General features: G+C 45.2%; 1 protein-coding gene across 23 annotated transcripts in view; it reads left to right on the forward strand.

Annotated features, from left to right (window-relative positions):
- Positions 1-24,587, forward strand: part of GBF1 (golgi brefeldin A resistant guanine nucleotide exchange factor 1) — an 84,051-nt gene that overhangs the window by 57,905 nt on the left and 1,559 nt on the right. For 12 of the 23 annotated variants that reach the window (XM_083440253.1, XM_083440274.1, XM_083440255.1 and 9 more), the window contains 20 exons: positions 842-967; positions 1,892-1,974; positions 2,314-2,550; positions 3,087-3,180; positions 4,373-4,549; positions 5,673-5,737; positions 6,393-6,516; positions 7,477-7,548; positions 8,548-8,642; positions 8,964-9,117; positions 9,553-9,775; positions 10,138-10,292; positions 10,766-11,012; positions 12,173-12,375; positions 15,676-15,826; positions 17,158-17,288; positions 19,389-19,490; positions 21,097-21,210; positions 21,452-21,629; positions 22,631-22,768. In XM_083440253.1, the coding sequence (XP_083296379.1) occupies positions 842-967; positions 1,892-1,974; positions 2,314-2,550; positions 3,087-3,180; positions 4,373-4,549; positions 5,673-5,737; positions 6,393-6,516; positions 7,477-7,548; positions 8,548-8,642; positions 8,964-9,117; positions 9,553-9,775; positions 10,138-10,292; positions 10,766-11,012; positions 12,173-12,375; positions 15,676-15,826; positions 17,158-17,288; positions 19,389-19,490; positions 21,097-21,210; positions 21,452-21,629; positions 22,631-22,768 (2,869 nt within the window). Of the gene's footprint in view, positions 1-841; positions 968-1,891; positions 1,975-2,313; positions 2,551-3,086; positions 3,181-4,372; positions 4,550-5,672; positions 5,738-6,392; positions 6,517-7,476; positions 7,549-8,547; positions 8,643-8,963; positions 9,118-9,552; positions 9,776-10,137; positions 10,293-10,765; positions 11,013-12,172; positions 12,869-13,309; positions 14,259-14,880; positions 15,827-17,157; positions 17,289-19,388; positions 19,491-21,096; positions 21,211-21,451; positions 21,630-22,630; positions 22,769-24,587 lie in introns of all 23 variants that reach the window. The other 11 variants (XM_083440258.1, XM_083440259.1, XM_083440260.1 and 8 more) reach the window with 2 other exon arrangements.

Below are 24,587 nucleotides of genomic sequence, written 5' to 3' on the forward strand. Positions count from 1 at the left end.
AGGAAACACCATCAGAGCACTCCTGACATAGGGTTGTCAAGCCTCTGCTTAAAGACCTCCAAAGAAGGAGACTCCACCACACTCCTTGGCAGCAAATTCCACTGTCGAACAGCTCTTACTGTCAGGAAGTTCTTCCTACTGTTTAGGTGGAATCTTCTTTCTTGTAGTTTTTTGTAGTTTGTTCTACCTCGTAGCACAGTGAGCTTGAATATTACATCTGAGAGATGTTGTTGTTGTCACTAGTTTAATTTATTCTTTGCTTTTTGCAACAAAGGAGCCTCAAAGCAACTTAACAGTAAAAATAAAAAACTGGCAGCAAGTGACAAGCTGAAACAAAAGTGAATGTATGTAACAAGAAAGTCTGAGGTGATGGACTATACTGAAATGGTGAAGTTAACTGCCAAATTAAGAGGGCATAATGACAAAGTGTTTAAGGAAGAATGGAGACCACTGATTGTTTTTCTATCAAATTATCACCCATATATGAAGTCACGGGCAGGATTTGAAATATAAGCAGTGGGTTACTGAAAGATTTAATGGTAGCAGGGTTTAGATAATAAAAATATATGTTAATAGGAAAATAGTTATTAAAAAGAAGTGAAAAACAAACATCAGGAAAGGAGAGGTGGGAAGTCAAGAAGAAACTTTGGATGTTAAAAGAAAGGTATATAATGATAAATGCTTTGAAATATTTTTGGATATTTAATAAAAATAATATGAAAAAGACAGTCTGGGGTAACAGAACACTTGCCATCCAGATGCTAGAAACGACATAAATAGGAATTAAGTGTTCCATTTAGATTGGAATGTGTCCAATTTGTATTGTCATTTTACATTTCAGAAAGCGAATGGGTCTCCGTTTGCCAATAGTGATGCTTGCTTTGCCCTTGCCTATGCCGTTATCATGCTGAATACTGACCAACACAATCATAATGTTCGCAAGCAGAGTGTACCTATGACTCTAGAGGTGAGCTCTGATGTCTTCACACACCCTGCATATCTAGACGTTTTTGCTGGCTTTCACATCACCGAGGTCTATTCTTTCTCCACCACCATGCTTGCTCTTCTTTCTTTCTCTTTGACTTGTAGTATTTTAAAACATAATAGTAAAATAGCCCTCCAGTGGCCTTGCAGAAGGCACGTTGTTGCTGTACATCATACTAAAACTTGCCTGCAAATTGCCAACGGTCAAATATATTGATAACTGATAATTCAAGTGTACCTAAAAGATGCTTTCACCTCCTATATACCCACAAGGTGCTGTGTTTTGCAGGAAAGATTTTGCAGATACCATCCTGTCAAGAGAAAGCTGGCTTGGGATTTTAGTGCAGTAGCAGCTACCTTCTAAAATTCCCTCTCATTGTATAAGGGACAGGCACCTTCCCTGTTGTATTTCAGTGCCTGTTAATGACATTCCTCTTTCAATAAGCTTTCTAAGTGGAGATCTTTGTTCCAATTTGTTTATGCATTGGATTTGAATGGATTTCATGTATGTGATGATGTTGTTTTTCCAAACAGTTTTTGCAGATACATAATTGCTTTTCTTTAGATCAGGCATCCCCAAACTCGGCCCTCCAGATGTTTTGGGACTACAATTCCCATCAACCCTGACCGCTGGTCCTGTTAGCTAGGGATCATGGGAGTTGTAGTCCCAAAAAACATTTGGAGGGCCAAGTTTGCCTATGCCTGCTTTAGATTGTTTTTCTTTCTGCAGCTTGCTTTATATATACTTTATTACGTTGTAAATTGATTTGGGATACCCCACAGGAATCAATTTGTCAGTGACATTTTGTGCGCCAGTACCTAGCAACATGTTAAAATAGTTGTGATGTCTGTTTCGAGGTGGCGATCACAACGTAATATTCTGCTTTCTGTTGCTATTGCTTAACAGGAATTCCGAAAAAATCTGAAGGGGGTAAATGGAGGCAAAGACTTTGAGCAGGACATGCTGGAGGACATGTACCATGCCATCAAGTAAGTGTTTTGGCGTTTCCCCTTGGAGAGGGAGGGAGTTATCAGTTCCGCACACACACACTTCTGGTGTGGGGAACCTTTGGATCTTCAGATGTTGCTGAACTGCAGCTCCCATTATATACTTGCTGAGGCTAATGGGAGTTGTAGTTCAGCCACATCTGGAGGGCGACACCTGCCCCTGGTTGATGTTAGCCCACCCTTTTCTACCCTTCTTTCCCCAACTCATTCGTCTTGTTGTAAATAAGACACACACAGTGCATCATGTTGGGTACCAACAATTGTGCATTGATGCAGAATGTTAATATGTAAACACAATATTTCTGTCCTCATCTTGGGTAGAAATGAAGAGATTGTGATGCCAGAGGAGCAGACGGGCCTAGTAAAGGAAAACTACGTGTGGAGTGTGCTGCTGCATCGTGGAGTCACCGATGAAGGAATCTTTCTGCATGTCCCACGTGGAAGTTATGATCACGACCTGTTTGCCATGACCTGGGGGCCCACTGTGGCAGCTCTGTCCTATGTTTTTGACAAGAGCCTGGATGAAACGATAATTCAGAAGGCCATCTCTGGTTTCAGGTAATGCTCCTTCACAACATCCAGCAGAGATGTTTTTGTATATATATTTTGTATATATCCAGCAGAGACTCATTTTGTATATATAAATTGTTTTTACTTAGATCAAAGCTTTTTGCATCCAGGGAAAATTAGCTGGCACCATCTAGTAAACGAGTGAGGCATATATTGCTTAAGCCTACTGAATATCTATTCATAGGTAGGCAAGACTGGAATATGAATTTCTGCACAGCCATTTTTAAAAGTGTCTACTGGCAGACGGAAATGCTTATTCTAGTTGCCATTGAGCTGCATTACCACTGTGGTTTCTGCCTTATTTAATTCACAATTAAGTTCCATCACATCCTGAGCTTCTGAAATTTGAGTGCCATCATTAAAACATACAAACACAAAATTTGTCATTTGAATGTTACCAGCTAGAATTGAATTATCAAATTTGATGCAAGTTTTCCACTGAAGGGTGGTGTGAGGACCCTAGAGCTCCTACAGAAAATGCACTGTGTGTTTCCTCTTACACTGCTGTGGTTTGTCTTTTTCAGAAAATGTGCCATGATTTCTGCCCATTATGGCCTCAGTGATGTTTTTGACAACCTCATAATTTCTCTCTGCAAGTTCACAGCTCTTAGCAGTGAGGTGAGTCTGCAAATGAAAGGAGATGGTGTGAGACTGATTCTAAACGGAACCATGGTTAATACTCATCAGCTGATGGTGTGTTTACGGGAGTTAACACCTGCTTTCTGCAGGGTTGAGCTATGTGCGGGAGTTCCTTACAGCAGCCCCCATCCCACATATCAGCTGATGAGTGGGGGAATGGAGGATTAAATCCTGCTTTCTGCAGGGAACAACTGTATATGCCTGTTCCCCACAGCTGAACTGAATTGAACCCCTCCCCATCAGCTGACATTACTTGCCCTTAGGGTGATGTCAGCTGATTGTTGGGCTTTTTTAAAAATGGCTTGGTGAACCAAATTGGAACCCCTGGAGGTTCCCCATTCTGGGAGTGACTTAAAAGAAATAAGGAAGGTGTTTGCATGGAAGGCCGTTTAAAGCATGAAGGGCAGCTAGGGGGAAAAGCCAAAATCCCTGATGCCTTCTGAGCCACTCCATAGAGAAAGTTTCTTACTTCTAGTACAGTGGTACCTCGGGTTACATACGCTTCAGGTTACATACGCTTCAGGTTACAGACTCCACTAACCCAGAAATAGTACCTCGGGTTAAGAACTTTGCTTCAGGATGAGAACAGAAATCGTGCTCTGGCGGCACAGCAGCAGCAGGAGGCCCCATTGGCTAAAGTGGTGCTTCAGGTTAAGAACAGTTCCAGGTTAAGAACGGACCTCCGGAACGAATTAAGTACTTAACCCGAGGTACCACTGTACAGCCATTGGGAACATCCTGCTCCACATATCTTAACATTCATCCTGGTATGATCATAGAGAATTGATAGTCTAATAAAGGTGAAGGCTCTGCTCAAGTTCCAGTGGAATCAGATCACCTTGATTTACATAGGTGATAGACCATCTGTGAAATTGACAATTGTAAAGGAAGCCTGACAGGAAGCCATCCTGGAGCAGGTTGTGTGCTTATGGAGGTGAATTCCTGAGCTGAAGATTTCAGTTTGTTTTAAAGAGCTGTTCCACATAAAGCACATTACAGTAGACAATCTGTGAAATTACAGAAGCATGAATTCTGGTTCAAAGTCCTCCAGGAAGGGTCTCAGCTAGCGTTGTGATCAGCCTGTTGATGACGTTCTACTGAATGACCTGACTGGTTTGTGGTGAGCTTCTCCCCACTCACCCCTGACTTCTCTTTCCCATTTCTCCTGCAGTCGATTGAGAATCTGCCTACAGTTTTTGGAAGCAATCCCAAAGCTCATATTGCGGCAAAGACTGTGTTCCACTTGGCTCATCGCCATGGTGACATTTTGCGAGAGGGCTGGAAAAACATCATGGAGGCCATGCTACAACTTTTCAGAGCAGAGCTGTTGCCAAAGACCATGGTGGAGGTAAATTGATGGCAGATACTGGGCTAATTGGGTTGAGAGCGTGTGGGACGTATATGGGTTGTTGAAACAATAATAGGATTAAATAAAGGATAGAAATAGCTTTAAAACTTTATTATCAGTAATAGACTGATGAGGGGTTATAGTTCAGTAGTGGCACATTCCTTGCAGAAGATCCCAGAGTTCAACCCTGGCATCTCCAGATGAATAAAGAATGCTTGATAGCAGGGCTTAGGAAAGACTAAATGGTCCTACTTGGGCTAAGCAGTTCCATGTGCTCACGAATCTCTATTCTTAGGTGCTGCACTATTGGCATGTAGCACATGTCTAGAACCAAAATTACTTATTGTTAATGCTAGAGATGTAACGGAGATGATGTGGATTTTATATGCGTGTGGATTTGATTACTGGAGAGATAACTGCACACAATTAAGATTTATTCGTTTGGATGGTAGAAGTGGTCTAGAGCAGGATCTTGTTGGGCCAGAACTTCTAAATTGAGAAGAATATATTTTAAAAATTGGACTATGTGAGATGAGGAAAAGCACAAAATAGAACATATTATTTGAAAGCATGTGACTAAAAATCCTTAAAACATGTGACTAATAAATCCTTAGACTTGTAACCAGTTTATGCTACTAAAATTGCCTAACATGGAACTCTCATTCCTGTTAAAGAAACTGCCATGTGACCCTTCTCCTTCCTCTTTGCTTACTCTATAGACAGTGCAATAGCCATTAAAGCCCATAAACAGGAAAATAGTGCCTTCCCTAGAACCAGTGATGATTAATGGTAGGGTAGACATTTCTTGTAGGAGACCAGAAATAGAAAGATTCTTTGATTCAAAGTACCCAAAGTTAATCAAGCAGCATGGGAGTTAATTAACATCACCTAAAGTGTGCAGTATCTCTGAATAGTAATCAGACTTGATTTAGCTCCGTTCCAAGAGGCACTGCTTTCCAAGGGGCAATCCTTTTACCTACAGCGACCCATGGTTTGTTGTGCTAAACAGGGATGCTCCAATATAGGTGTCAATTTGAGAAGGGAAGAGGGAGTAGTGAACCCAAAGGACTAAATTAAACCATTGGTTTGGGTAATACACATGACGTATTGGCTTAATTTCCAGGTTGAAGACTTTGTAGATCCCAATGGCAAGATCTCTCTGCAACGCGAGGAGACACCTTCCAACCGGTGAGTAGTCTGGAGAGTGTTTACACATTGGCAGGCAAATATGCTCTTCTGTTGCCAGGTATAAGCTATCAGGTGCTAGAGAACACAAGTAGGATCTGTAACAAAATATTGTAATGTGGCATGCCCCTGTTCCACCAGCCAGCCAGCACAGTCATGCCCTATTTTGGGATACTCTATTCTATTCCCACCACCACCACCTTTAGATTTTCCCTTAATAGTCCAATCATTATTTCCCCTAAGTCTTCTGGTACCTCCGTGTTGAGTTTGGATGGTGCTAGTTAGCATTTGGTGGCCTCTAAGCATGCACAGTCCTCATTGGGCTGTTTCTTTGGATGGGGATGTGTTCCACCACTTGGTTCCCCTGCATGAAGATATATTTTCCCCCCACTTCTGCAAACTTTTGGGGTTGCCAGGAATCTTGTGTGTGTTTGTGTTGTCGTATTGGCTACATAAGCACAGGCACTTTCCCCCGAAGAACAAAAGTGGAGTAGAACAGGTGTGATCCCACAACAAAATGGAGTGCTTCTGCACAGGTGGTGCAGTTTGGGTGACATAAGCATAGGCAATCAAAATCTTGAATTGTTATGTAGATATAAGATATGATACCGTGTATCAGTATGCCCTTGATATGACCGAATGTACTTTTTTCTTCTAGTGGCGAGTCCACAATGCTGAGTTTCGTTAGTTGGCTGACACTCAGTGGCACAGAACAATCTGGCATGAGGGGGCCATCTACGGAGAACCAAGAGGCAAAGAGAATGGCCCTGGAGTGTATAAAGGTAATTCATGCTCAGCAAGCTGGGAGGGCACATATACAGAAGGGCAGTGGGCTCTGCCTGCCCACCTGCCAGAACTGCACTTAGACAGCTCTTGTTTGAACAGGCTCTTTTCTTATAGCACATGATGAGAATTAAATGCAACTTCTATGTGCCCACATAGTTAGCATAATGTAAGTTTATCTGGGGCAGTGCCTTCTCTCCAAGGAAGTATTAATTTATTATAGCGGCTGGAGCTGTATCCTGTTCTCCTTCCGAAGAGCCGAAAGTTGTAGTTAGGCTGAGATAGAATAACTTGCTCAAAGTTACTTAGCTGGGTTTTGTTCCCATGCCTAGCCCTGGTTTCAAACTGATGGGTGTGATTCTATAGGAATAAATGCCTCATTTTCCTCCCCAACCACAGTGGGTATAGTCCCTCAGGTTGCCACATGCCCTTCAGGGTCCTCTGGGGAGGCTTTTTTATGTTTATGCCCTTCATGACACAAAAGTCATTCTGCCATTTAGACATACAGTAAAATGATCTCCCTGCTGCCCTTTGTGAGCTGTGGGTGTTTCCCCCTCTCCTCTTGTCAGTATTGTGATTCACGGCAGACAGAAAAACCCAAAGAGCTTGCTTAAAGTTCTGATGCCTCAACACTGAACTAGGGCACTGTTGGTCAGTATGATGGTTTTTGAAAATATATATATATTGAAGCTTTATTGAGCTATTAAAAAAAAGTTTGGTGTACCTCAACTTGAGTGTTTTATGTCTTAATTTCCCCCCAAAATTGTGCTAGGTTCAAATCAGAGGCCCTTCCCCTTAACTGGTGTGGGGGACTTGGTGGCAGGGCATTTAATTCTGGGTCTGCTCAAGGACAATTCCTCCTCCTTTTTGTACTTTGTAAGTTCCAAGAGAGATCGCTGGCACCGTTAAGCCTTGTTTTCTTCCTAACGCACATCCTTTTTCCACTTTCTCCTCTATAGCAATGTGACCCAGAGAAGCTGATAACTGAAAGCAAGTTTCTGCAACTGGAGTCCCTGCAGGAGCTAATGAAGGTGAGGGTGAATAAGCCTCCCATATAGGTTTGGTGTATATGAACTGCATGGGTATGATCTTGAACTGTGTGCTCAAGTCAACAGGGAGTCCTCTTGCCCAAACACCATGGAAGTATTGCATGCTGTGTTGGCACACATTGCCCACAGGAGACTTGGCCAGTTCCGTTCCTGAGTTGGAGGTTTCCATGTGAGACTAATGAGCCAGAGGTTCATCCGTTCCAGAGGCCTCTGAACCCTTCTCTAGGTTGTTTTACAGTGTTACTCCAAACAATTGGGTTTCATTCCACTCCTTAGCCTGATAGACAGACATATCAAAGTTAGAAAAAATGAGCACCTCCTAGGAGCTCCTTTTCATTCAGTCTCCTAGTGGTTTGTTTGATTTTGTAACTTGGATAATTTGAATCATTCATTGTGAACTTGGATTATTTTTAATCTATTTCCCTGCCTCCTTTTTTCCTATTACATTTGTTCAGCATAATTCTTTTCCCTTGACTTTTCTGGCAATTTCGCAGCTCTACTATTAAAAGTTATTTTTTTTAGTGCCTGCTGCTTTGGAAATTCTAAGGTGGGGGACTGCAAAAGGGGGTGGGATTCCAAAGAACCAGATTTTCTTCCTTTGATACAAGTCTAGCATATCATGCTGAATAGTGAAATCCAGTTGTTTGGATTGGCACCATAAGTAAAACTAAGAGCAGCTGACAGATAAAAAAAACCCCAATTGGCCGTTCTCCTTAGATCTGTAGCCATTGCTTTGGCTTTGCATCCCCAGAGATATAAATCCATCAGAACAGGAACTGGTGGCCCAGCTACTTCACAGCAGCAGTGCATCAAAGGATGTATGTACTACATGAGCCGACATGAGCTTCCTTGCTTTTTCATTTCCACTGCTGCTGCAAGAAGTCCTTGAGGAGAGATCGAGCATATGTAGACTTCTGTTGTGGGGAACTGTCATTTCATATAATTCTCTAAATATGTCTGGGTATGATTTGCTTGCTTCAGGCTCTCATCTCTGTGACTCCTGATGAGGAAACATATGATGAGGAAGATTGTGCTTTCTGCTTGGAGATGCTTCTGAGGGTTGTGCTGGAGAACAGGTGAGTCATACAGATGCACCATCAGAGGCATTCCAGCTTGGAACTGTTCTTTTTATGATCTTCCATATAGTTGCTTTATGCATAGATTTATATTGAACTCATACACTACCTTAGCTTCCTTTGTATTCATACAGTACTGGCCAGGGAACATAGTCTCTTATTCTTGCCACACCTATTTAGTTGTGGACTCGAGGGACCTGACTTCCCTCTTGGTGTGAATCTGAATATAAAAGGATTGCACATGCCCAATTGGGTTGCTGGTCTTCTGAAGCTGTGCTTGCATGTGTCTTGTCATAATGTCCTCTCTCCCTCTTTCTCTAGGGACCGTGTAGCCTTTGTATGGCAGGCAGTGCGAGACCACCTCTACCACTTGTGTGTTAATGCTGTGGAGTATTGCTTCCTAGTTGAGAGGGCAGTGGTGGGGCTTTTGCGGCTGGCAATCCGTCTCTTGCGCAGAGAGGAGATCAGTGCCCAGGTAAAGGGGGGCTTTATGGAGTGGTCTGCTCTTATTGTTGGACCTCTTGTTCATGGTATCTCTGGAATGCTGACTTTCTTCCTTGAGTTTTGTGGCTGAAGCACAGAATACCCATCATTCCCTCTATTTCTGAAGTTTAGAGGTGAATACTGGTCCTTATATAACCAAAACAATGACAGCCTTGTGCAAGAGGGAGGAAGCAGCCCACGAAAGCCCTAGGTTTGCATAAGGACTTTTTTTCCTAAGGAAAATGTCAAGAGCACACACACAGACAGCTCCAATACCTAAAAGTACTCCGGTTTATCCTCCTGTGTTGATAAAGGACCTTTCACATAACACAGACTGTGGTTGGGGAGTAAAAGCAAAATGCAAGAGTGAAGCTGGTGTAGAGATAGCTTGACACTCTAGTACTCATCCTTGCTTCTCTCTGAGCAGGTGCTGCTCTCCTTGCGTATCTTGCTCATGATGAAGCCCAGCATGCTGAACAGGGCCAGTCATCAGATTGCGTATGGTCTTCACGAGCTTCTCAAGACCAATGCTGCCAACATCCATTCTGGTGATGACTGGTACACGCTCTTTAGCCTCCTGGAATGCATTGGATCAGGAGTGAAACCACCCCCAGCGCTGCAGGCTACAGCAAGGGCAGAGAATGACACAGGTAAGATTTGTCCTTGGCAGTGGCCCCGTCTGTTGGTCCTAGGTTAGGAGTGAGCAGAGAGGTGGCCCAATTTGCTGATGATACTAAATGGTTCAGCATCGTTAAAACAAAAAATAGATTTTGAGGAGCTCCAAAAGGACCTCTCCAAACTGAGTGAATGGGTGGTAAAATGGCAAATGCAACTGAATGTAAACAGGTGTAAAATGATGCATGTTAGGGCCAAAAAATCTTTATTTCACATATATGCTGATGGGATCTGAACTGGCAGTGATATACACAGTTGCCACTAGCACAGCTCTTTGCTGCCATGAAATTGGCATTCCCTTGCATCTTTTGTCTCACTCCGTTTTGCTTATTTAAAGGGGCTCAGTCAGACAGTGAGATCTATCACCCAAATGAAGCCAGCCTAGATCGTGGCTACACTTCTGATTCAGAGGTGTATGCAGATCACAGCAAGCAAGGCAAAATGCATCGTTCTGTGACTGATGTGGATGTGATGAACAGCGGCTGGCTTGTGGTAAGTAGTACCAAGGGCTTCCACCTGCTTTATGCATGTCTTCGTTGAGGCAACAGGCTGTAGAGAAAGCCCAAACCCAAGTCAGATTTGAGGTTAGCACTGCATCAAGGCTCCTGTTTCTAAGTCTGGAAACAGTCTTGTTTGCATTGCTAGTCTCTGGCAACCCTTTCACCCAGATTCCAGGGGAAGGCAAGTACAACCGTATAGTTCTGTCCGAAGACTGCAAAAACAGGCCTTCCAACACAGACTTTTCTGCCAAGTGAATTGAGTGAACTGGCCCAAATCCAACTGTCTCCATAGGGATCTGGCTATTTATGAGAAGGCAACATTCTAAGGAAGCAGGAGCCCAGAGACTTGGAACGGCATATCAGGTGGTTATTGGAAGTTAGTACAGGCAATGCAGCCCGTTCTCTTGGCTGTAGAGACGCCTGACGGTTGCCCTATTGGACTCAAACATACTTTTCATTTCGCAGGTTGGGAAGGATGACCTTGACAGCCCAAAGGCCTTGGCTGGTCTCTCCAGACTGGGCAGTTCACCCTTGGTGAATCAGTACAGCCTGACTGTGGGGATGGACCTGGGCCCACACAATACCAAGTCGCTCATGAAGTGTGTTGAGTCCTTGTCTTTCATTGTGCGAGATGCTGCCCATGTCACACCTGAAAACTTTGAGCTCTGCGTCAAAACTATCCGCATCTTTGTAGAGGCCAGTCTAAATGGAGGTGAGGCCATAACTTTTCTGTAATCTGAGTATTTGGCTGTAGGGCTCCAGGTTATATCAAATTAAAGAAGCAATCTACACCCATTAGGTGAGGGTTGGTTTTTTTGTTTTTTGTTCTTATAAACACTGAGCCAACAGTGTGACGCGGCAGCCAAAAAAGCTAATGCAATTCTGGGCTGCATCAATAGGAGTATAGCATCTAGATCAAGGGAAGTAATAGTGCCACTGTATTCTGCTCTGGTCAGACCTCACCTGGAGTACTGTGTCCAGTTCTGGGCACCACAGTTCAAGAAGGACACTGACAAACTGGAACGTGTCCAGAGGAGGGCAACCAAAATGGTCAAAGGCCTGGAAACGATGCCTTATGAGGAACGGCTAAGGGAGCTGGGCATGTTTAGCCTGGAGAAGAGGAGGTTAAGGGGTGACATGATAGCCATGTTCAAATATATAAAAGGATGTCACATAGAGGAGGGAGAAAGGTTGTTTTCTGCTGCTCCAGAGAAGCGGACACGAAGCAATGGATCCAAACTACAAGAAAGAAGATTCCACCTAAACATTAGGAAGAACTTCCTGACAGTAAGAGCTGTTCAACAGTGGAATTTGCTGCCAAGGAGTGTGGTGGAGTCTCCTTCTTTGGAGGTCTTTAAGCAGAGGCTTGACAACCATATGTCAGGAGTGCTCTGATGGTGTTCCTGCTTGGCAGGGGGTTGGACTCGATGGCCCTTGTGGTCTCTTCCAACTCTATGATTCTATGATTCTATGAAAAAAGACAGATCAACTAGACCTGCTGTCATGGGCTGGCTGAACACAGAGGAATGATGGGAGGCACCAGCTAGGGAACCCACAAGGGATGAAGGCTCAGAGCTCAGGGATTGGTGGTGGAACGGCAGTGAGTGGTCAGAGGGAGAAGCCTGGGGGAAGGAGGAGGTGTCAGAAGCTGTAGAGGTAACATATCCTGTTCGTGTTGCCAAGGACAGGTATGTTCTTTTAAGAATGACGTAGAACTTAGCATCCCACCAGTAATGCTGGAGCTTTCCTCCTTTAATGTTTCACGCCTGGGGATCCCTGAGCTGAAAGTTTCAGGTTGTTTATTTAGCATTAGAATGAGGCACGAGGTGTTCCTGGAGAACCGCAACCTAGAGAAATTCTTCTTGTTCTTAGGGTGCAAGTCCCAGGAAAAGCGAGGGAAGAGCCACAAGTATGACCCCAAATCAACCCGTTTCAAGAAGAAAGCAAAGGAGAGTTCCTTGAGGCACTTGAGGGCATCCAGCCAGCATCAGCACCGCTCGGCCAGTGATGAGGATGATGAGGATGAGAGCATCCCTGCCAGTTACCACACTGTGTCTTTACAGGTTAGTCAGGACGTAAGTATAGCCTGGATTTCTTCCTTGTCTTTCCCTGCGGTTATCCTGGTTGCAGTAGCTTCGGGTCAACCTAGGTGTGGCATTATTCATTTTCTTTGGCCTTGCATGACTGGGTTTTATTTTCAGAGTAGTGTGGGAAATAGCTGAGGTGGCAGCGGTTGGCAAGGAGTGAGTTGGATCAGGACCATGGCTCAGGGGATGAAGGACTTTAATCCAATACCCCCACTGTGGTCCTAATGCAAATCAAGGAAGACCCATGCCTGTTACTCACAATGGAAGGAAAACATCCATTGGTGTCAATAGAAACTTTCCTCCCATTGCAAATAGCAGGAGCAGTGGCTAATTCTATTTGGGAACACAGTGGGAGCAAAGGTTAAAGCCCCACTTCACCACACTTCCTGTACAATTTGCCCGCCACCAGCCAGCTATTGTAAATCACACAGCAGCCAGCCACACAAGGCCAAACAGCATGAATAACATCACATCTACAGTGGTGCCCCGCAAGACGAATGCCTCGCAAGACGGAAAACCCGCTAGACGAAAGGGTTTTCCGTTTTGGAGGTGCTTCGCAAAACGAATTTGCTATGGGCTTGCTTCGCAAGACGAAAATGTATTGCGATTCCTGGGGTTTTTCCCCCCTCCCTCCCTTTTCCCCAAGCCCCTAAGCCGCTTAACAGCTGTTAGCTAAGCCACTTGACAGCTGATGGCTAAGCCGCCTAACAGCTGATCTAAGCCGCTTATCAGCTGATCTAAGCCGCTAATAGCCTTTTAGCAGCTAATCTGCTAATCCCTTAAGCCTTTAATAGCCACTAATAGCCGCTAAATCGCTAATAGCGCTAATCCGCTAATGGGCTTGCTTCGCAAGACGAAAAAAACCGCAAGATGAAGAGACTGGCGGAACGGATTCTTTTCGTCTTGCGAGGCACCACTGTAGTTTGACCCTTAGTGATGCAGCATCTGCAGGGAGTTTCCCTATATTTTGTTTGATACTATAAAATATATGGATACTATAGTACAGTCTAGAGTAGTTTATTGGAAATGTATCTTCAGCAGAAAAAAAATAAAGAACCATCTTGAATAGGAAGATTTCCTTCCAGGAATATGCAGAAGCCTGCAGACAGTTAGTTCCCTTGATAACAGTGCAAATGAGCACGGAATGACTTCTTATGATGAAAATACACCTGTAGGAATAGGACGGTGTTAGTCTGTGCTTCAAGTGACTGAGAAGTTACAGTACTTCTGTCCCTGAAAGGAAACTGAAGCCAAGATGTGGGATTGTGTCTAATGAAGCACACAAAAAGTTTTGAAAGCAAGCTGTGTTTGCTTGGAGGGTGAAGTTGGCAAGGGCTATGTAGGATTAGAGTTTCATTAGTGAAGAATTCTTAGGTGGGTGGGCACAATGTACTGAAGGTCATTGTTGATTGGTGACCTATTGGCCAGTTTCTAGTGGGAAGTCTTGGTGCCTCTTAGGAACTGGGATTCTTGTTAAGGTAGACCTTGGTCTATCCTAGCAAGGCACATTTTTTGCTTGAGTGTCTACTCAGCCTCTTTTAATACAGATCTCTTTTATTTTAACTTTTAAAGTGGAACAGTGGTACCTTGGTTCGCAAACAGCTTAGTTATCGAAAAAATTGGCTCCCAAACACCGCAAACTTGGAAGTAGGTGTTCCGGTTTGCAAACGTTTTTCAGAAGCCGAACGTCCGACGTGGTTTCTGTGGCTTCCACAGCTTCTGCTTGAGGGCAGGAAGCTCCTGCAGCCAATCAGAAGCCGCGCCTTGCTTTTCGAACGGTTTCGGGAGTCGGGTGGACTCCCGGAATGGATTAAGTTCGAGAACCAAGATACCAGTGTATTGAGTTTGCACTCATATTTTATAGATTTACCGTATTTTTCGCCCTATAGGACGCACTTTTTCCCCTCCAAAAATGAAGGGGAAATGTGTGTGCGTCCTATGGGGCGAATGCAGGCTTTCGCTGAAGCCTGGAGAGCGAGAGGGGTCGGTGCGCACCGACCCGTCTCGCTCTCCAGGCTTCAGGAAGCTCTGCACAACCCTCGGGAGACCGGCGCCACTTCGCGCCCGCCTCCCGATGGCTGCGCAGAGCTGCCTGCAGTCCCGGGGGGAGCGCAGCTCTGTGCAGCCATTGAGAGGTGGGCGCGAAGTCATGCCCGCTTCCTGATGGCTGCGCAGAGCTGCCTGCTGTCCCGGGGCGAGCGCAGCTCTGCGCAGCCATCCGGAGCAGGGCGCGAAGTCGCGCCCGCCTCCCGATGGCTGCGCAGAGCTGCCTGCATTCCGAAGCCTGGGGAGACCGGCGCGACTTACCACTTGCCTCCCTAGGCTTGCGGATAGCAGGCTGTTCTCGGGGCTGGGATTGGGGGAAGCTGGGGCTTTCCCCGCGCCAGCCCCGCGCCTGGGGGGGAAATAATTTTTTTTCTTTATCCCCCCCCCCCCCAAAAAATAGGTGCGTCCTATGGGGCGTTGCGCCCTATGGGGCGAAAAATACGGTAGTCCAGCCATGGGGATCCTAGGGAGAAAATCACGACCATACAAAACTGAAGTTGCTACACCCTTTGGTTAGAGGGATGCAGGTAGTTGGGCGGGCGGTGGGGGGGGGTACCTCTGGAAAGTGTCCAGAGGGTTGGTGTGGGTGCAGTGTTCCTTTCTATGGGAATTAAAAAGTGCCATAGTTCTTGCCTGCATGGTTCTGTCTCTTATTGGGGTTATGGGGGGATTTTGCTATGAATCTGTATTTCAATACAGAGTAACGCACCCAACCAGATATTCTAGAAGAGTGAGAAATTAAAAATAGGAATTCCCTTCCTATAGATTATGACTTCCTTAATCAAACCAAGAATCAGTTGGAACTTCTGAACACGTTCATATACAGTGGTACCTCGGGTTACATACGCTTCAGGTTAAAGACTCCGCTAACCCAGAAATAGTGCTTCAGGTTAAGAACTTTGCTTCAGGATGAGAACAGAAATCGGGCTCTGGCGGCGCGGCAGCAGCAGGAAGCCCCATTAGTCAAAGTGGTGCTTCAGGTTAAGAACAGTTTCAGGTTAAGTACGGACCTCCGGAACGAATTAAGTACTTAACCTGAGGTACCACTGTACTTGTAGGCTTATTCCCTCAAGCCTGGGTGATTGCCCTGTTTCTTCCCCTTCTGATAATCAGATTTGTTTTGACACAACCATGATAACAGGACCTTGCTTTTCCTCCATTCTGAGCATTGACGGTGGCTTGTTTTCATGCTGTTCATAGATAGGCAGGTTGTTTGTTGCCAACTTACCTCTTCTATTGCAGCTGCTGGACCTGATGCACACCCTTCACACACGAGCTGCCACCATCTATAGCTCTTGGGCTGAAGAGCAGCACCATCTGGAGGCTGCGGGAAAGAAAATTGAAGCAGACTCTCAGACGTTATGGGCCAATTGCTGGTGCCCATTACTGCAAGGTAAGCCTAGCCCATTGTAGCATACAATAACAGGGCGGTCCAACTTTTCATATCAAGTGGGCTGCAAGAGAACTTTGATATGGAAGCTGCAGGGGGAGGGGAGCGAGGGCAAAATTTGTTACACCACCCCACCCTGTGCTCACACTGCCCTTCTCAAGCTGGCTAAGCAAAGTGCTGGGCTTTGTGAAGAAGGTATGAGGCTCTGGCAGGGTCCTAGAGCCCTCACACCTCCTTCCCCAAGCTGGTAAAGTGCTAACGAGGCTTTGGGAAGGAGATAGGAGGACTTTAGGACCCTGTCAGAGCCCTCAAGCTTCCTTCCCAAAGCCCAGCGTCTTGCTTACATGGTTTTGGAAGCAGTGTAAGGGCCAGGGAGGGGTGTCAAATGATGCCAAAAAAGGCCTTGAGCATTGGGTTGTGCATTGGACCACCCTGGACTAGAAGATAGCAGCCACATGCATCAGAACTGGACATGAAGCAGTTGAAGTAATACACTTTAAGGGAAGAGTGATCTTAAACAAAACAAAAAAAGTTGCTAAGCGCCCTGTGTTGTTCATCATCATCATCATCATCATCATCATCATCACTTTATTATTCCCCAGCCATTCTGGGCAGCTCCCAACAGAATATTAAAAACGTGATAAAACATCAAACATTAAAAACTTCCCTAAACAGGGCTGCCCTCAGAACACATATTCAGACCATGTTAAGAGCAGCTTCGGATGTGTGTTCACCAAAGCAGAGACTCGGCTTATTATATGTGCTTGATGTTCTATGCCAGTCTCACACACGCATTTTTGAAGGGAGTTTCCATTCAAATCTAGTAGCATGATTAAGCTGCCTTTTGCTAGTAAGCACCTTGCTACCGACCCTGTTATTTACTTTCACTGCACTTGGAGAAGCTCAAATAGTATTCCCCCTTTGCTTTTAAGAAAGATTTTTATGCCAAAATATGATAAACTTTTCCTTACCGGTCCTGGTGGACTCCCTACTGTGATTCTTCTGATTTGTTACACACCGGAACGTCTGATTTGAATGGCTCACGCAAACAGTTCTCTAGATTACAGCCCTCCAGAAACTTGACAGCAACTCAGGATTGTAATGGAGTGAATTATATTTCTATGTGACAGGCCCATGGGTTGCTGTGACAGATTCATTTTTCAGCTGTGCTGTTGTGGAAACCCAGGGCTCTATGCTGGTCCAGGACTACATTTAATAAGCACCCAACGGTTCTGTGCTTTTGGGGAGGTTGCGTGAAGGATGTAAGCAAGGGCTGGAGTTGCTTGGTGCAGAATGAAGATTCTCCCTCTCATGTTAACTTGCGCTCTTTGCAGGTATTGCCTGCCTGTGTTGTGATGCAAGGCGACAGGTGCGGATGCAGGCACTGACCTACCTGCAGCGGGCTCTCCTTGTGCATGACCTGCAGGCTCTGGATGCCTTAGAGTGGGAATCCTGTTTCAATAAGGTATTGTTATATGCCTACAGTGAGCCAACAGTGTGACACGGCAGCTAAAAAAGCCAATGCAATTCTGAGCTGCATTAATAGGAGTATCGCATCTAGATCAAGGGAAGTAATAGTGCCACTGTATTCTGCTCTGGTCAGACCTCACCTGGAGTACTGTGTCCAGTTCTGGGCACCACAGTTCAAGAAGGACACTGACAAACTGGAACGTGTCCAGAGGAGGGCAACCAAAATGGTCAAAGGCCTGGAAACGATGCCTTATGAGGAACGGCTAAGGGAGCTGGGCATGTTTAGCCTGGAGAAGAGGAGGTTAAGGGGTGATATGATAGCCATGTTCAAATATATAAAAGGATGTCACATAGAGGAGGGAGAAAGGTTGTTTTCTGCTGCTCCAGAGAAGCGGACACGGAGCAATGGATCCAAACTACAAGAAAGAAGATTCCACCTAAACATTAGGAAGAACTTCCTGACAGTAAGAGCTGTTTGACAGTGGAATTTGCTGCCAAGGAGTGTGGTGGAGTCTCCTTCTTTGGAGGTCTTTAAGCAGAGGCTTGACAACCATATGTCAGGAGTGCTCTGATGGTGTTTCCTGCTTGGCAGGGGGTTGGACTCGATGGCCCTTGTGGTCTCTTCCAACTCTATGATTCTATGATTCTATGATACATTGGCAAGGGATGCGGGCGAATGGGCTCATCTTTCCAAAGGAGGCAATGGAAGCTTGTGGAGGAAGATAGGACTTCTCCTGACCCAAGACCTTGCTGAGTTCTGGCGCAATTTAAACCGTGTAACTTGCTTCCACCTCCTAGTCTTTTTCCTCCCCTGGCAGAATATACTTCTTGAGGCAGGGAGGACATCTGAGAGATTTATTGAAAGTGAGACAGTAGCTCTGCCTGGTCATCACTGGGCAAGGCTCAGCCAAACACTCTTTATTGCCACTGATAAGTGGCAATGCAGAACAACGGACAGGCATGAGGGAGAGTTTTCTGGGCTGCAAACGGACCAATTTATTTATTAAGGTCCCAATATAGTAATTTATTAAGGTACACAGAGGAAAGGCTAAATGTTCAAGGCAAATAGAACAAATGCTCTGCTTTCCTTTATCTAAAAGGTATCTCACCTGTACATTTGAAAATCTAGGCAGGTTCAAAGCATATATTACAGATCTGATAGAAGGGACTGACCCTATTTCAAGTAGAAACAGCAATAAATCCTATTTTTTTCCAGTTCTGAAGGCTTGGGAGAGGAGGGGGCTTTCATCTCCTTTGAGGGCGAGCTGAGTTTTCCCACTTCAAATTCGAAAAATCCAATGGGAAGCAGGACATGTAGACCCTTTACAGCAGGGGTCAGCAACCTTTTTCAGCTGTGGGCCGGTCCACCATCCCTCAGACCATGTGGTGGGCCAGACTATATTTTGAAAAAAATATGAACAAATTCCTATGCACCACAAATAACCCAGAGATGCATTTTAAATAAAATCACACATTCTACTCATAAAAGCACCAGGCAGGCCCCACAAATAACCCAGAGATGTGTTTTAAATAAAAGGACACATTCTGCTCATGTAAAAACACACTGATTCCCGGATCGTCCGTGGGCCGGATTGAGAAGGCGATTGGGCCGCATCCGGCCCACGGGCCTTAGGTTGCCTACCCCTGCTTTACAGCATAGTTGTAAGTAGGCAGCAAATTCCTACTTGCATAGCATTTGCCAACCTGGTGCTTTCCTGATGCTCTGGACTACAGTTCCCATCAGCCGTGGTCAGCACAGACCTTCAGTGAGCCTCTGCATCTTGCCTCCCTCAGTTGCAGCCAATTCACTGGAAGATGTGCGTCCATATAAGTCAATAGAAAACTAGCTAGGGTAGAGAGCAGTTCAAGGAGAATTGATGTAGTTGTATCATCATTGGAGGAGGTGATTTATCTTATGGCAACCTTATTTTTCTTTGTCCCCTTGGACCCATTCCCAATAATCTTTATGTTGTTGTGATCACCTGCTGCCCCCTAGAAAAAGTCAGACTGCAGGAAAGCTTCTTGCTCTCAACCCATACTTTATATTTTGCCTCCTGTCCTTATTTACCAGTGTGCTGCTTATCTTGGATAATAGGTGCTGTTTCCTTTGCTGACCAAACTCCTAGAAAATATCAGCCCTGCGGATGTCGGTGGAATGGAGGAGACCAGAATGAGAGCCTCTACTCTCCTCTCCAAGGTGCGAGACCTCTTACTTTACTTTTCAGAGAGCAAAGCTTTCTAATGTTAAGTAAGGGAAAGGGAAAGGGACCCCTGACCATTAGGTCCAGTCGTGACCGACTCTGGGGTTGCGGCGCTCATCTTGCTTTACTGGCCGAGGGAGCCGAAGTACAGCTTCCGGGTCATGTGGCCAGCATGACTAAGCCGCTTCTGGCGAACCAGAGCTGCGCACGGAAACGCCATTTACCTTCCCCCCGGAGCGGTACATATTTATCTACTTGCACTTTGACGTGCTTTCGAACTGCTAGGTTGGCAGGAGCAGGGACTGAGCAACGGGAGTTCACCCCGTTGCAGGGATTTGAACCGCTGACCTTCTGATCGGCAAGTCCTAGGCTCTGTGGTTTAACCCACAGCGCCACCCGCGTCCAGTACATCACTTTAAAGGTCCCTATGACTATGTCTATTAGGCAGTGGAGATGGGCAGACTTGAACTGGGGCTTTCAGGAGTCACCCAGTGTCTCCACTTTGAATCGCTACTTCTTTTGAGCTGGTGTCCCCATTCCAAGTGGGAAGTGGTGTAGTAGCCTCCTGCCCTGCATTCATTGTCCCTAAACAAAAACAAAGTCTGTTCTCCTAGTAACTTTTTCTATTTATATGTACTTCACCTGCAATCTCTGTAGCAGGGTGAGGACTTTGTTTTAGCTCCTTGTAGTTGGCTAATAAGCTTTAAGGAGCTAGAGAGGATTTATTTTAAGTAACTACATTTTCACCTTTACAGTTGAAATGAAAGGATAACTTGCAAAAAGACAACCTTGCTTGTGCAGGACGCCCCCCCCCCCCAGTTATATATACACAGAATTTAAAGCTTAACAACATTTCGAAGTAATATCACATTGCCTGTCTTAATTCTGGCCATCTGTGTTAAGATTGTAGTGTGTGTACAACCTTGTTCATTTCATTAAATTGATTACTCTCGCAGGATTTAAGCATTGTGGCCACATGGTCTGGTGATTTTTTACAAGAGGCCTTTAAAAAAGCTTTTGGGCCCAGGTGTGGCACAGCATTCCCAGGGTTTGGAATCCTTTAACAGGGCAGAACTCTCTAGGAATAATAATAATAATAATAATAATAATAATAATAATAATAATAATAATATAAATATATTATTTATACCCTGCCCATCTGCCTGGGTTTCCCCAGCCACTCTGGGCGGCTTCCAACAGAATATTAAAATACAATAGTCTATTAAATATTAAAAGCTTCCCTAAACAGAGCTGCCTTCAGATGCCTTCTAAAAGTCTGGTGGTTGTTTTTCTCTTTGACATCTGGTGGGAGAGCGTTCCACAGGGTGGGTGCCACTACCGAGAAGGCCCTCTGCCTGGTTCCCTGTAACTTGGCTTCTTGCAGTGAGGGAACTGCCAGAAGACCCTCGGCACTGGACCTCAGTGTCTAGGCTGAACGATGGGGATGGAGACGCTCCTTCAGGTGTACTGGCCGAGGCCGTTTAGGGCTTTAAAGGGCTTTAAAATAACCTTAAACATACCCTGTGCTGTCAGAGCAGCCACCTTAGGCCCCTCTTCCTCTCATGCTATATGCTTACTGTGTCATCTTCTGTTCTATCCTAGGTCTTTCTGCAGCACTTGTCTCCGCTGCTCTCCCTCCCAACCTTTGCTGCACTATGGCTGACAATTCTGGATTTCATGGACAAATACATGCATTCTGGGTCCAGTGACTTGTTGGTATGTATCTGCTGCCCATTCAGGTTTCTAGGATCTCTCCTTGCTAGGCCCATGTCTGAAATCCATGTTAACACCCCTCTGGGCCTTTCCACCCTTCTTGGTCTTCCAGTGATCCACTGGCCAGCCCCATGATAACCTCTCGTAGTGATCTAAAAAGAGGACTTGAGGGAGCAGTTGATTCAGAAGGAAGAAAGTGTACAGGATCTCAGATTTTAGGTCTTAGATATGTCTTGCCTTGCAGCCAGAGGCCATCCCTGAATCACTGAAAAATATGCTGCTAGTAATGGACACGGCTGGAATATTCCACAGTGCTGACTCACGAACAGGCTACTCTGATCTCTGGGAGATCACCTGGGAACGCATAGACTGCTTTCTGCCAAAACTGAGGGATGAGCTCTTCAAACAGACAGTCATCCAAGGTATGCAAGCCAACCGCTTTGTGTTATGTTTAGAATCTGTGAACAAGCTTCACGTTCTGAGAGAGGCACTTGGGGGTATGTAGAAGTGGCCATGCAAGGTTCCTTGCAGAAAGAAATGAAACAAACAAACAAACAAACAAACAAACAAACAAACAGGAAAGCATGCTTAGTTACTCACTGATGCAAAGCTCTTTATTTTAGCTCAGCATGTTTAGTAGTAAAACTCCTTCAGGAGCTTGAGAAATGTGCGAGTTCTTAAAATTCCAAGCCACCTTATTCAAATCTAATCAACTTGTAAACCTAGTTCAGTATAGATGGCGAGGATTGCATTCCTACTTTTCCAAGCTGGTTCTTGAGTTGGTTAGAGTTTGAGTACAAGGTGTTTTTGAACATTAATAACACAAGTTTTCCAAGCTTCCAAAGGGGCAGTGTTTTACTCTGAAATGTGTTGAGCTGCAATAAAGAGTTTTTCATCAATGAGCACCAGAGCCTATTCTCCTTTTCATTTTGTTCTCTTAAGGCATTTCTTTCCCCCTTTTCTTGTGCTCCTTGCAGAAAGGAGCCAGTGCTTGTGGCTTGAGATGGACCCTAGAAAGCAGTAGATCTGAGGCTTTACTAGACAGCAACAGGAAAGGAGCTCCAAGCCAATCCCAAAACCAGTGTTGTGCATCTCTTGCTTTCTTTGCCTGAAAAGATGCCTGGGCACAAACAGTCCTGATGGCTAAGTTAAGGTTCACACCACAGTTCATGCCTTGGTTCCCTTGATGATGCAGACTATTGGGGAGCGGGGCTGTTGCACAGATCGTGCTAGAATAGACTCCTGATGTCTTGTCATAGCCGAGAATACTCGTGTGTGGGTTGGTGTGTATAGTCTTGTCCCGTGTTGCCAGAGCAGCCTGATCTGACATGAGTGGGAGCCCGCAGTCTTGATTTAAGGGAAAGCCTTTTTCCTCGAGAGGTATAATCTTTTTTTTCCTCTTTTGCTTGCTGTTTTTATTTAGACCCAGTTCCTACCTTACCAATAGAGATGCATCCTCCCAAACCAACAGTATCTTCCCTGCCACATTCCCCTGGAGGGGATACAAGGACTGCCACCCATTCAGCTCCCTCTGAGAAGTCTCCTGAGCTGGCGGCCATTGGTAAGTCCTACAGTTCCTGCAAGAATGAGCTGCTTCTATATCACCACCACCACAATCTAATAGACATGATATAAAAGGAATGGGAAGAGGAAGAGGAAGCAAGCATTGGAGAGGTGTTGTTTCACTGGCTGATGAATGGGATCATGTTTGTCTCCTTCTTGCCATATTCTTCCTGAGAAGCAAGTGGCCTACGCCACCTAGCTGGTGGCAGAAACGAGAGTTTGCCACCTTTTCAGGCAGGCAGCGAGGAAACAAACCCCCTGCAGCTGCTCCTTTTCTGTCTTAGGGGTGGGACCAGATCTCTTATTTGCTGCAAACTGGTGGCAGTAGTAACAGCAGCAGCAGCAGTATTGCATGACTAATTTTTCAAATCTCCTCATCACTGAACATGATGCTTTACAAACTAATGCAAGTTAATCAAACAACAAACCAGCAACAAACATATCCCTGTTCCAGGTTGCTTACAGTCTAAAGTCTTAGAATGTGGGAAGTACAGCAAACAGAGGATAGGAATCCGTATTTGTTAATTTTATATTCTTCCTTTCCACCAAATGGTGCTCAGGGCGATTAACAGCAGTAAAATACAAAGTAAAAATAAAAACAAGTAGGTAAAAAACACCAGTAAAATGCATCGATTTGTATATTTACAGATGCCTTAACAAGGTGGGTAATGAGGCCACAGGCTTGTCTGACTAAAAGTGCTTTTGACTGCCGGCTGAAGGGTTACAGATGGGGCTAGACCAAGAAGAGGTAGCGCTGGATAAAAGAGAGAAAATTCAGCTGCACTGCTTAAGCTTCGGTTAGAGGTTAAGCCAAAGCATTCTCATAAAAGATGAGGTGAGGTTTGAAGGGGAGAAAGAATGTGTTTGTGTTCTGGGAGTTCCAGCCTAAGGAGCAGCAAGGAAGAATGGGTAAAACCATTTAAGAGGACAGGAATCTGTTGAGCTGCTAAAGGTGTAGAGTTAAAGAAACAAATATATGCAGAATGAGAAACAGAATGGGAAACTGGTATAGGAATTGGAAGAGGCACGTCACAGGGGGTGACTGTAGAGGCAGTGCGATGATGATGACGACGATTTATTAATTTATTGAATTTGTATACCGCCCTATACCCGGGGGTGTCAGGGCAGTTCACAGAATAAAATCAAGATATAAAACCACAAAATACCTAATAAAAATAAAAACAACAACCCAATAGCTCCCCCCCCCCCCAAAAAAACACATTTTAAAAGGGCATAGGATGTAAATCGGATCAACCAAAGGCCTGGTTGAAATTTTGCCTGGCATCTAAAAGTGTATAATGAAGGTGTCAGATGAACTTCCCTGGGGAGAGCATTCCACAGATGGGGAGCCACTGCAGAGAAGGCACGTTGTTATGTTGCTACCCTCCAAACCTCTCGAGGAGGGGGCACACGAAGGAGGGCCTCAAAAGATGATCTCAGGGTCTGGGTAGGTTCATATGGAAAGAGGCGGTTCTTGAGATATTGCAGTCCCTGGAACAGGGAGTGAAAAGAAACCAAGAGAAAAAGGAGTGATTTGTGTGTACTTATACACACCAAGAGTGAGCTAGGTGAAGCTTGGGGAGGTCATGGAACATATTAGGTAAAGGTAAAGGGACCCCTGACCATTAGGTCCAGTCGTGGCCGACTCTGGGATTCCAGCGCTCATCAAGCTTTACTGGCCGAGGAAGCCGGCGTACAGCTTCCGGGTCTAGCGAACCAGAGCAGCGCACGGAAACGCCGTTTACCTTCCCGCCGGAGCGGTACCTATTTATCTACTTGCACTTTGACATGCTTTCGAACTGCTAGGTTGGCAGGAG

Source organism: Podarcis tiliguerta (genome assembly GCF_965153285.1).
Source record: "Podarcis tiliguerta genome assembly, chromosome: 5".
Taxonomy (NCBI): Eukaryota; Metazoa; Chordata; class Lepidosauria; order Squamata; family Lacertidae; genus Podarcis; species Podarcis tiliguerta.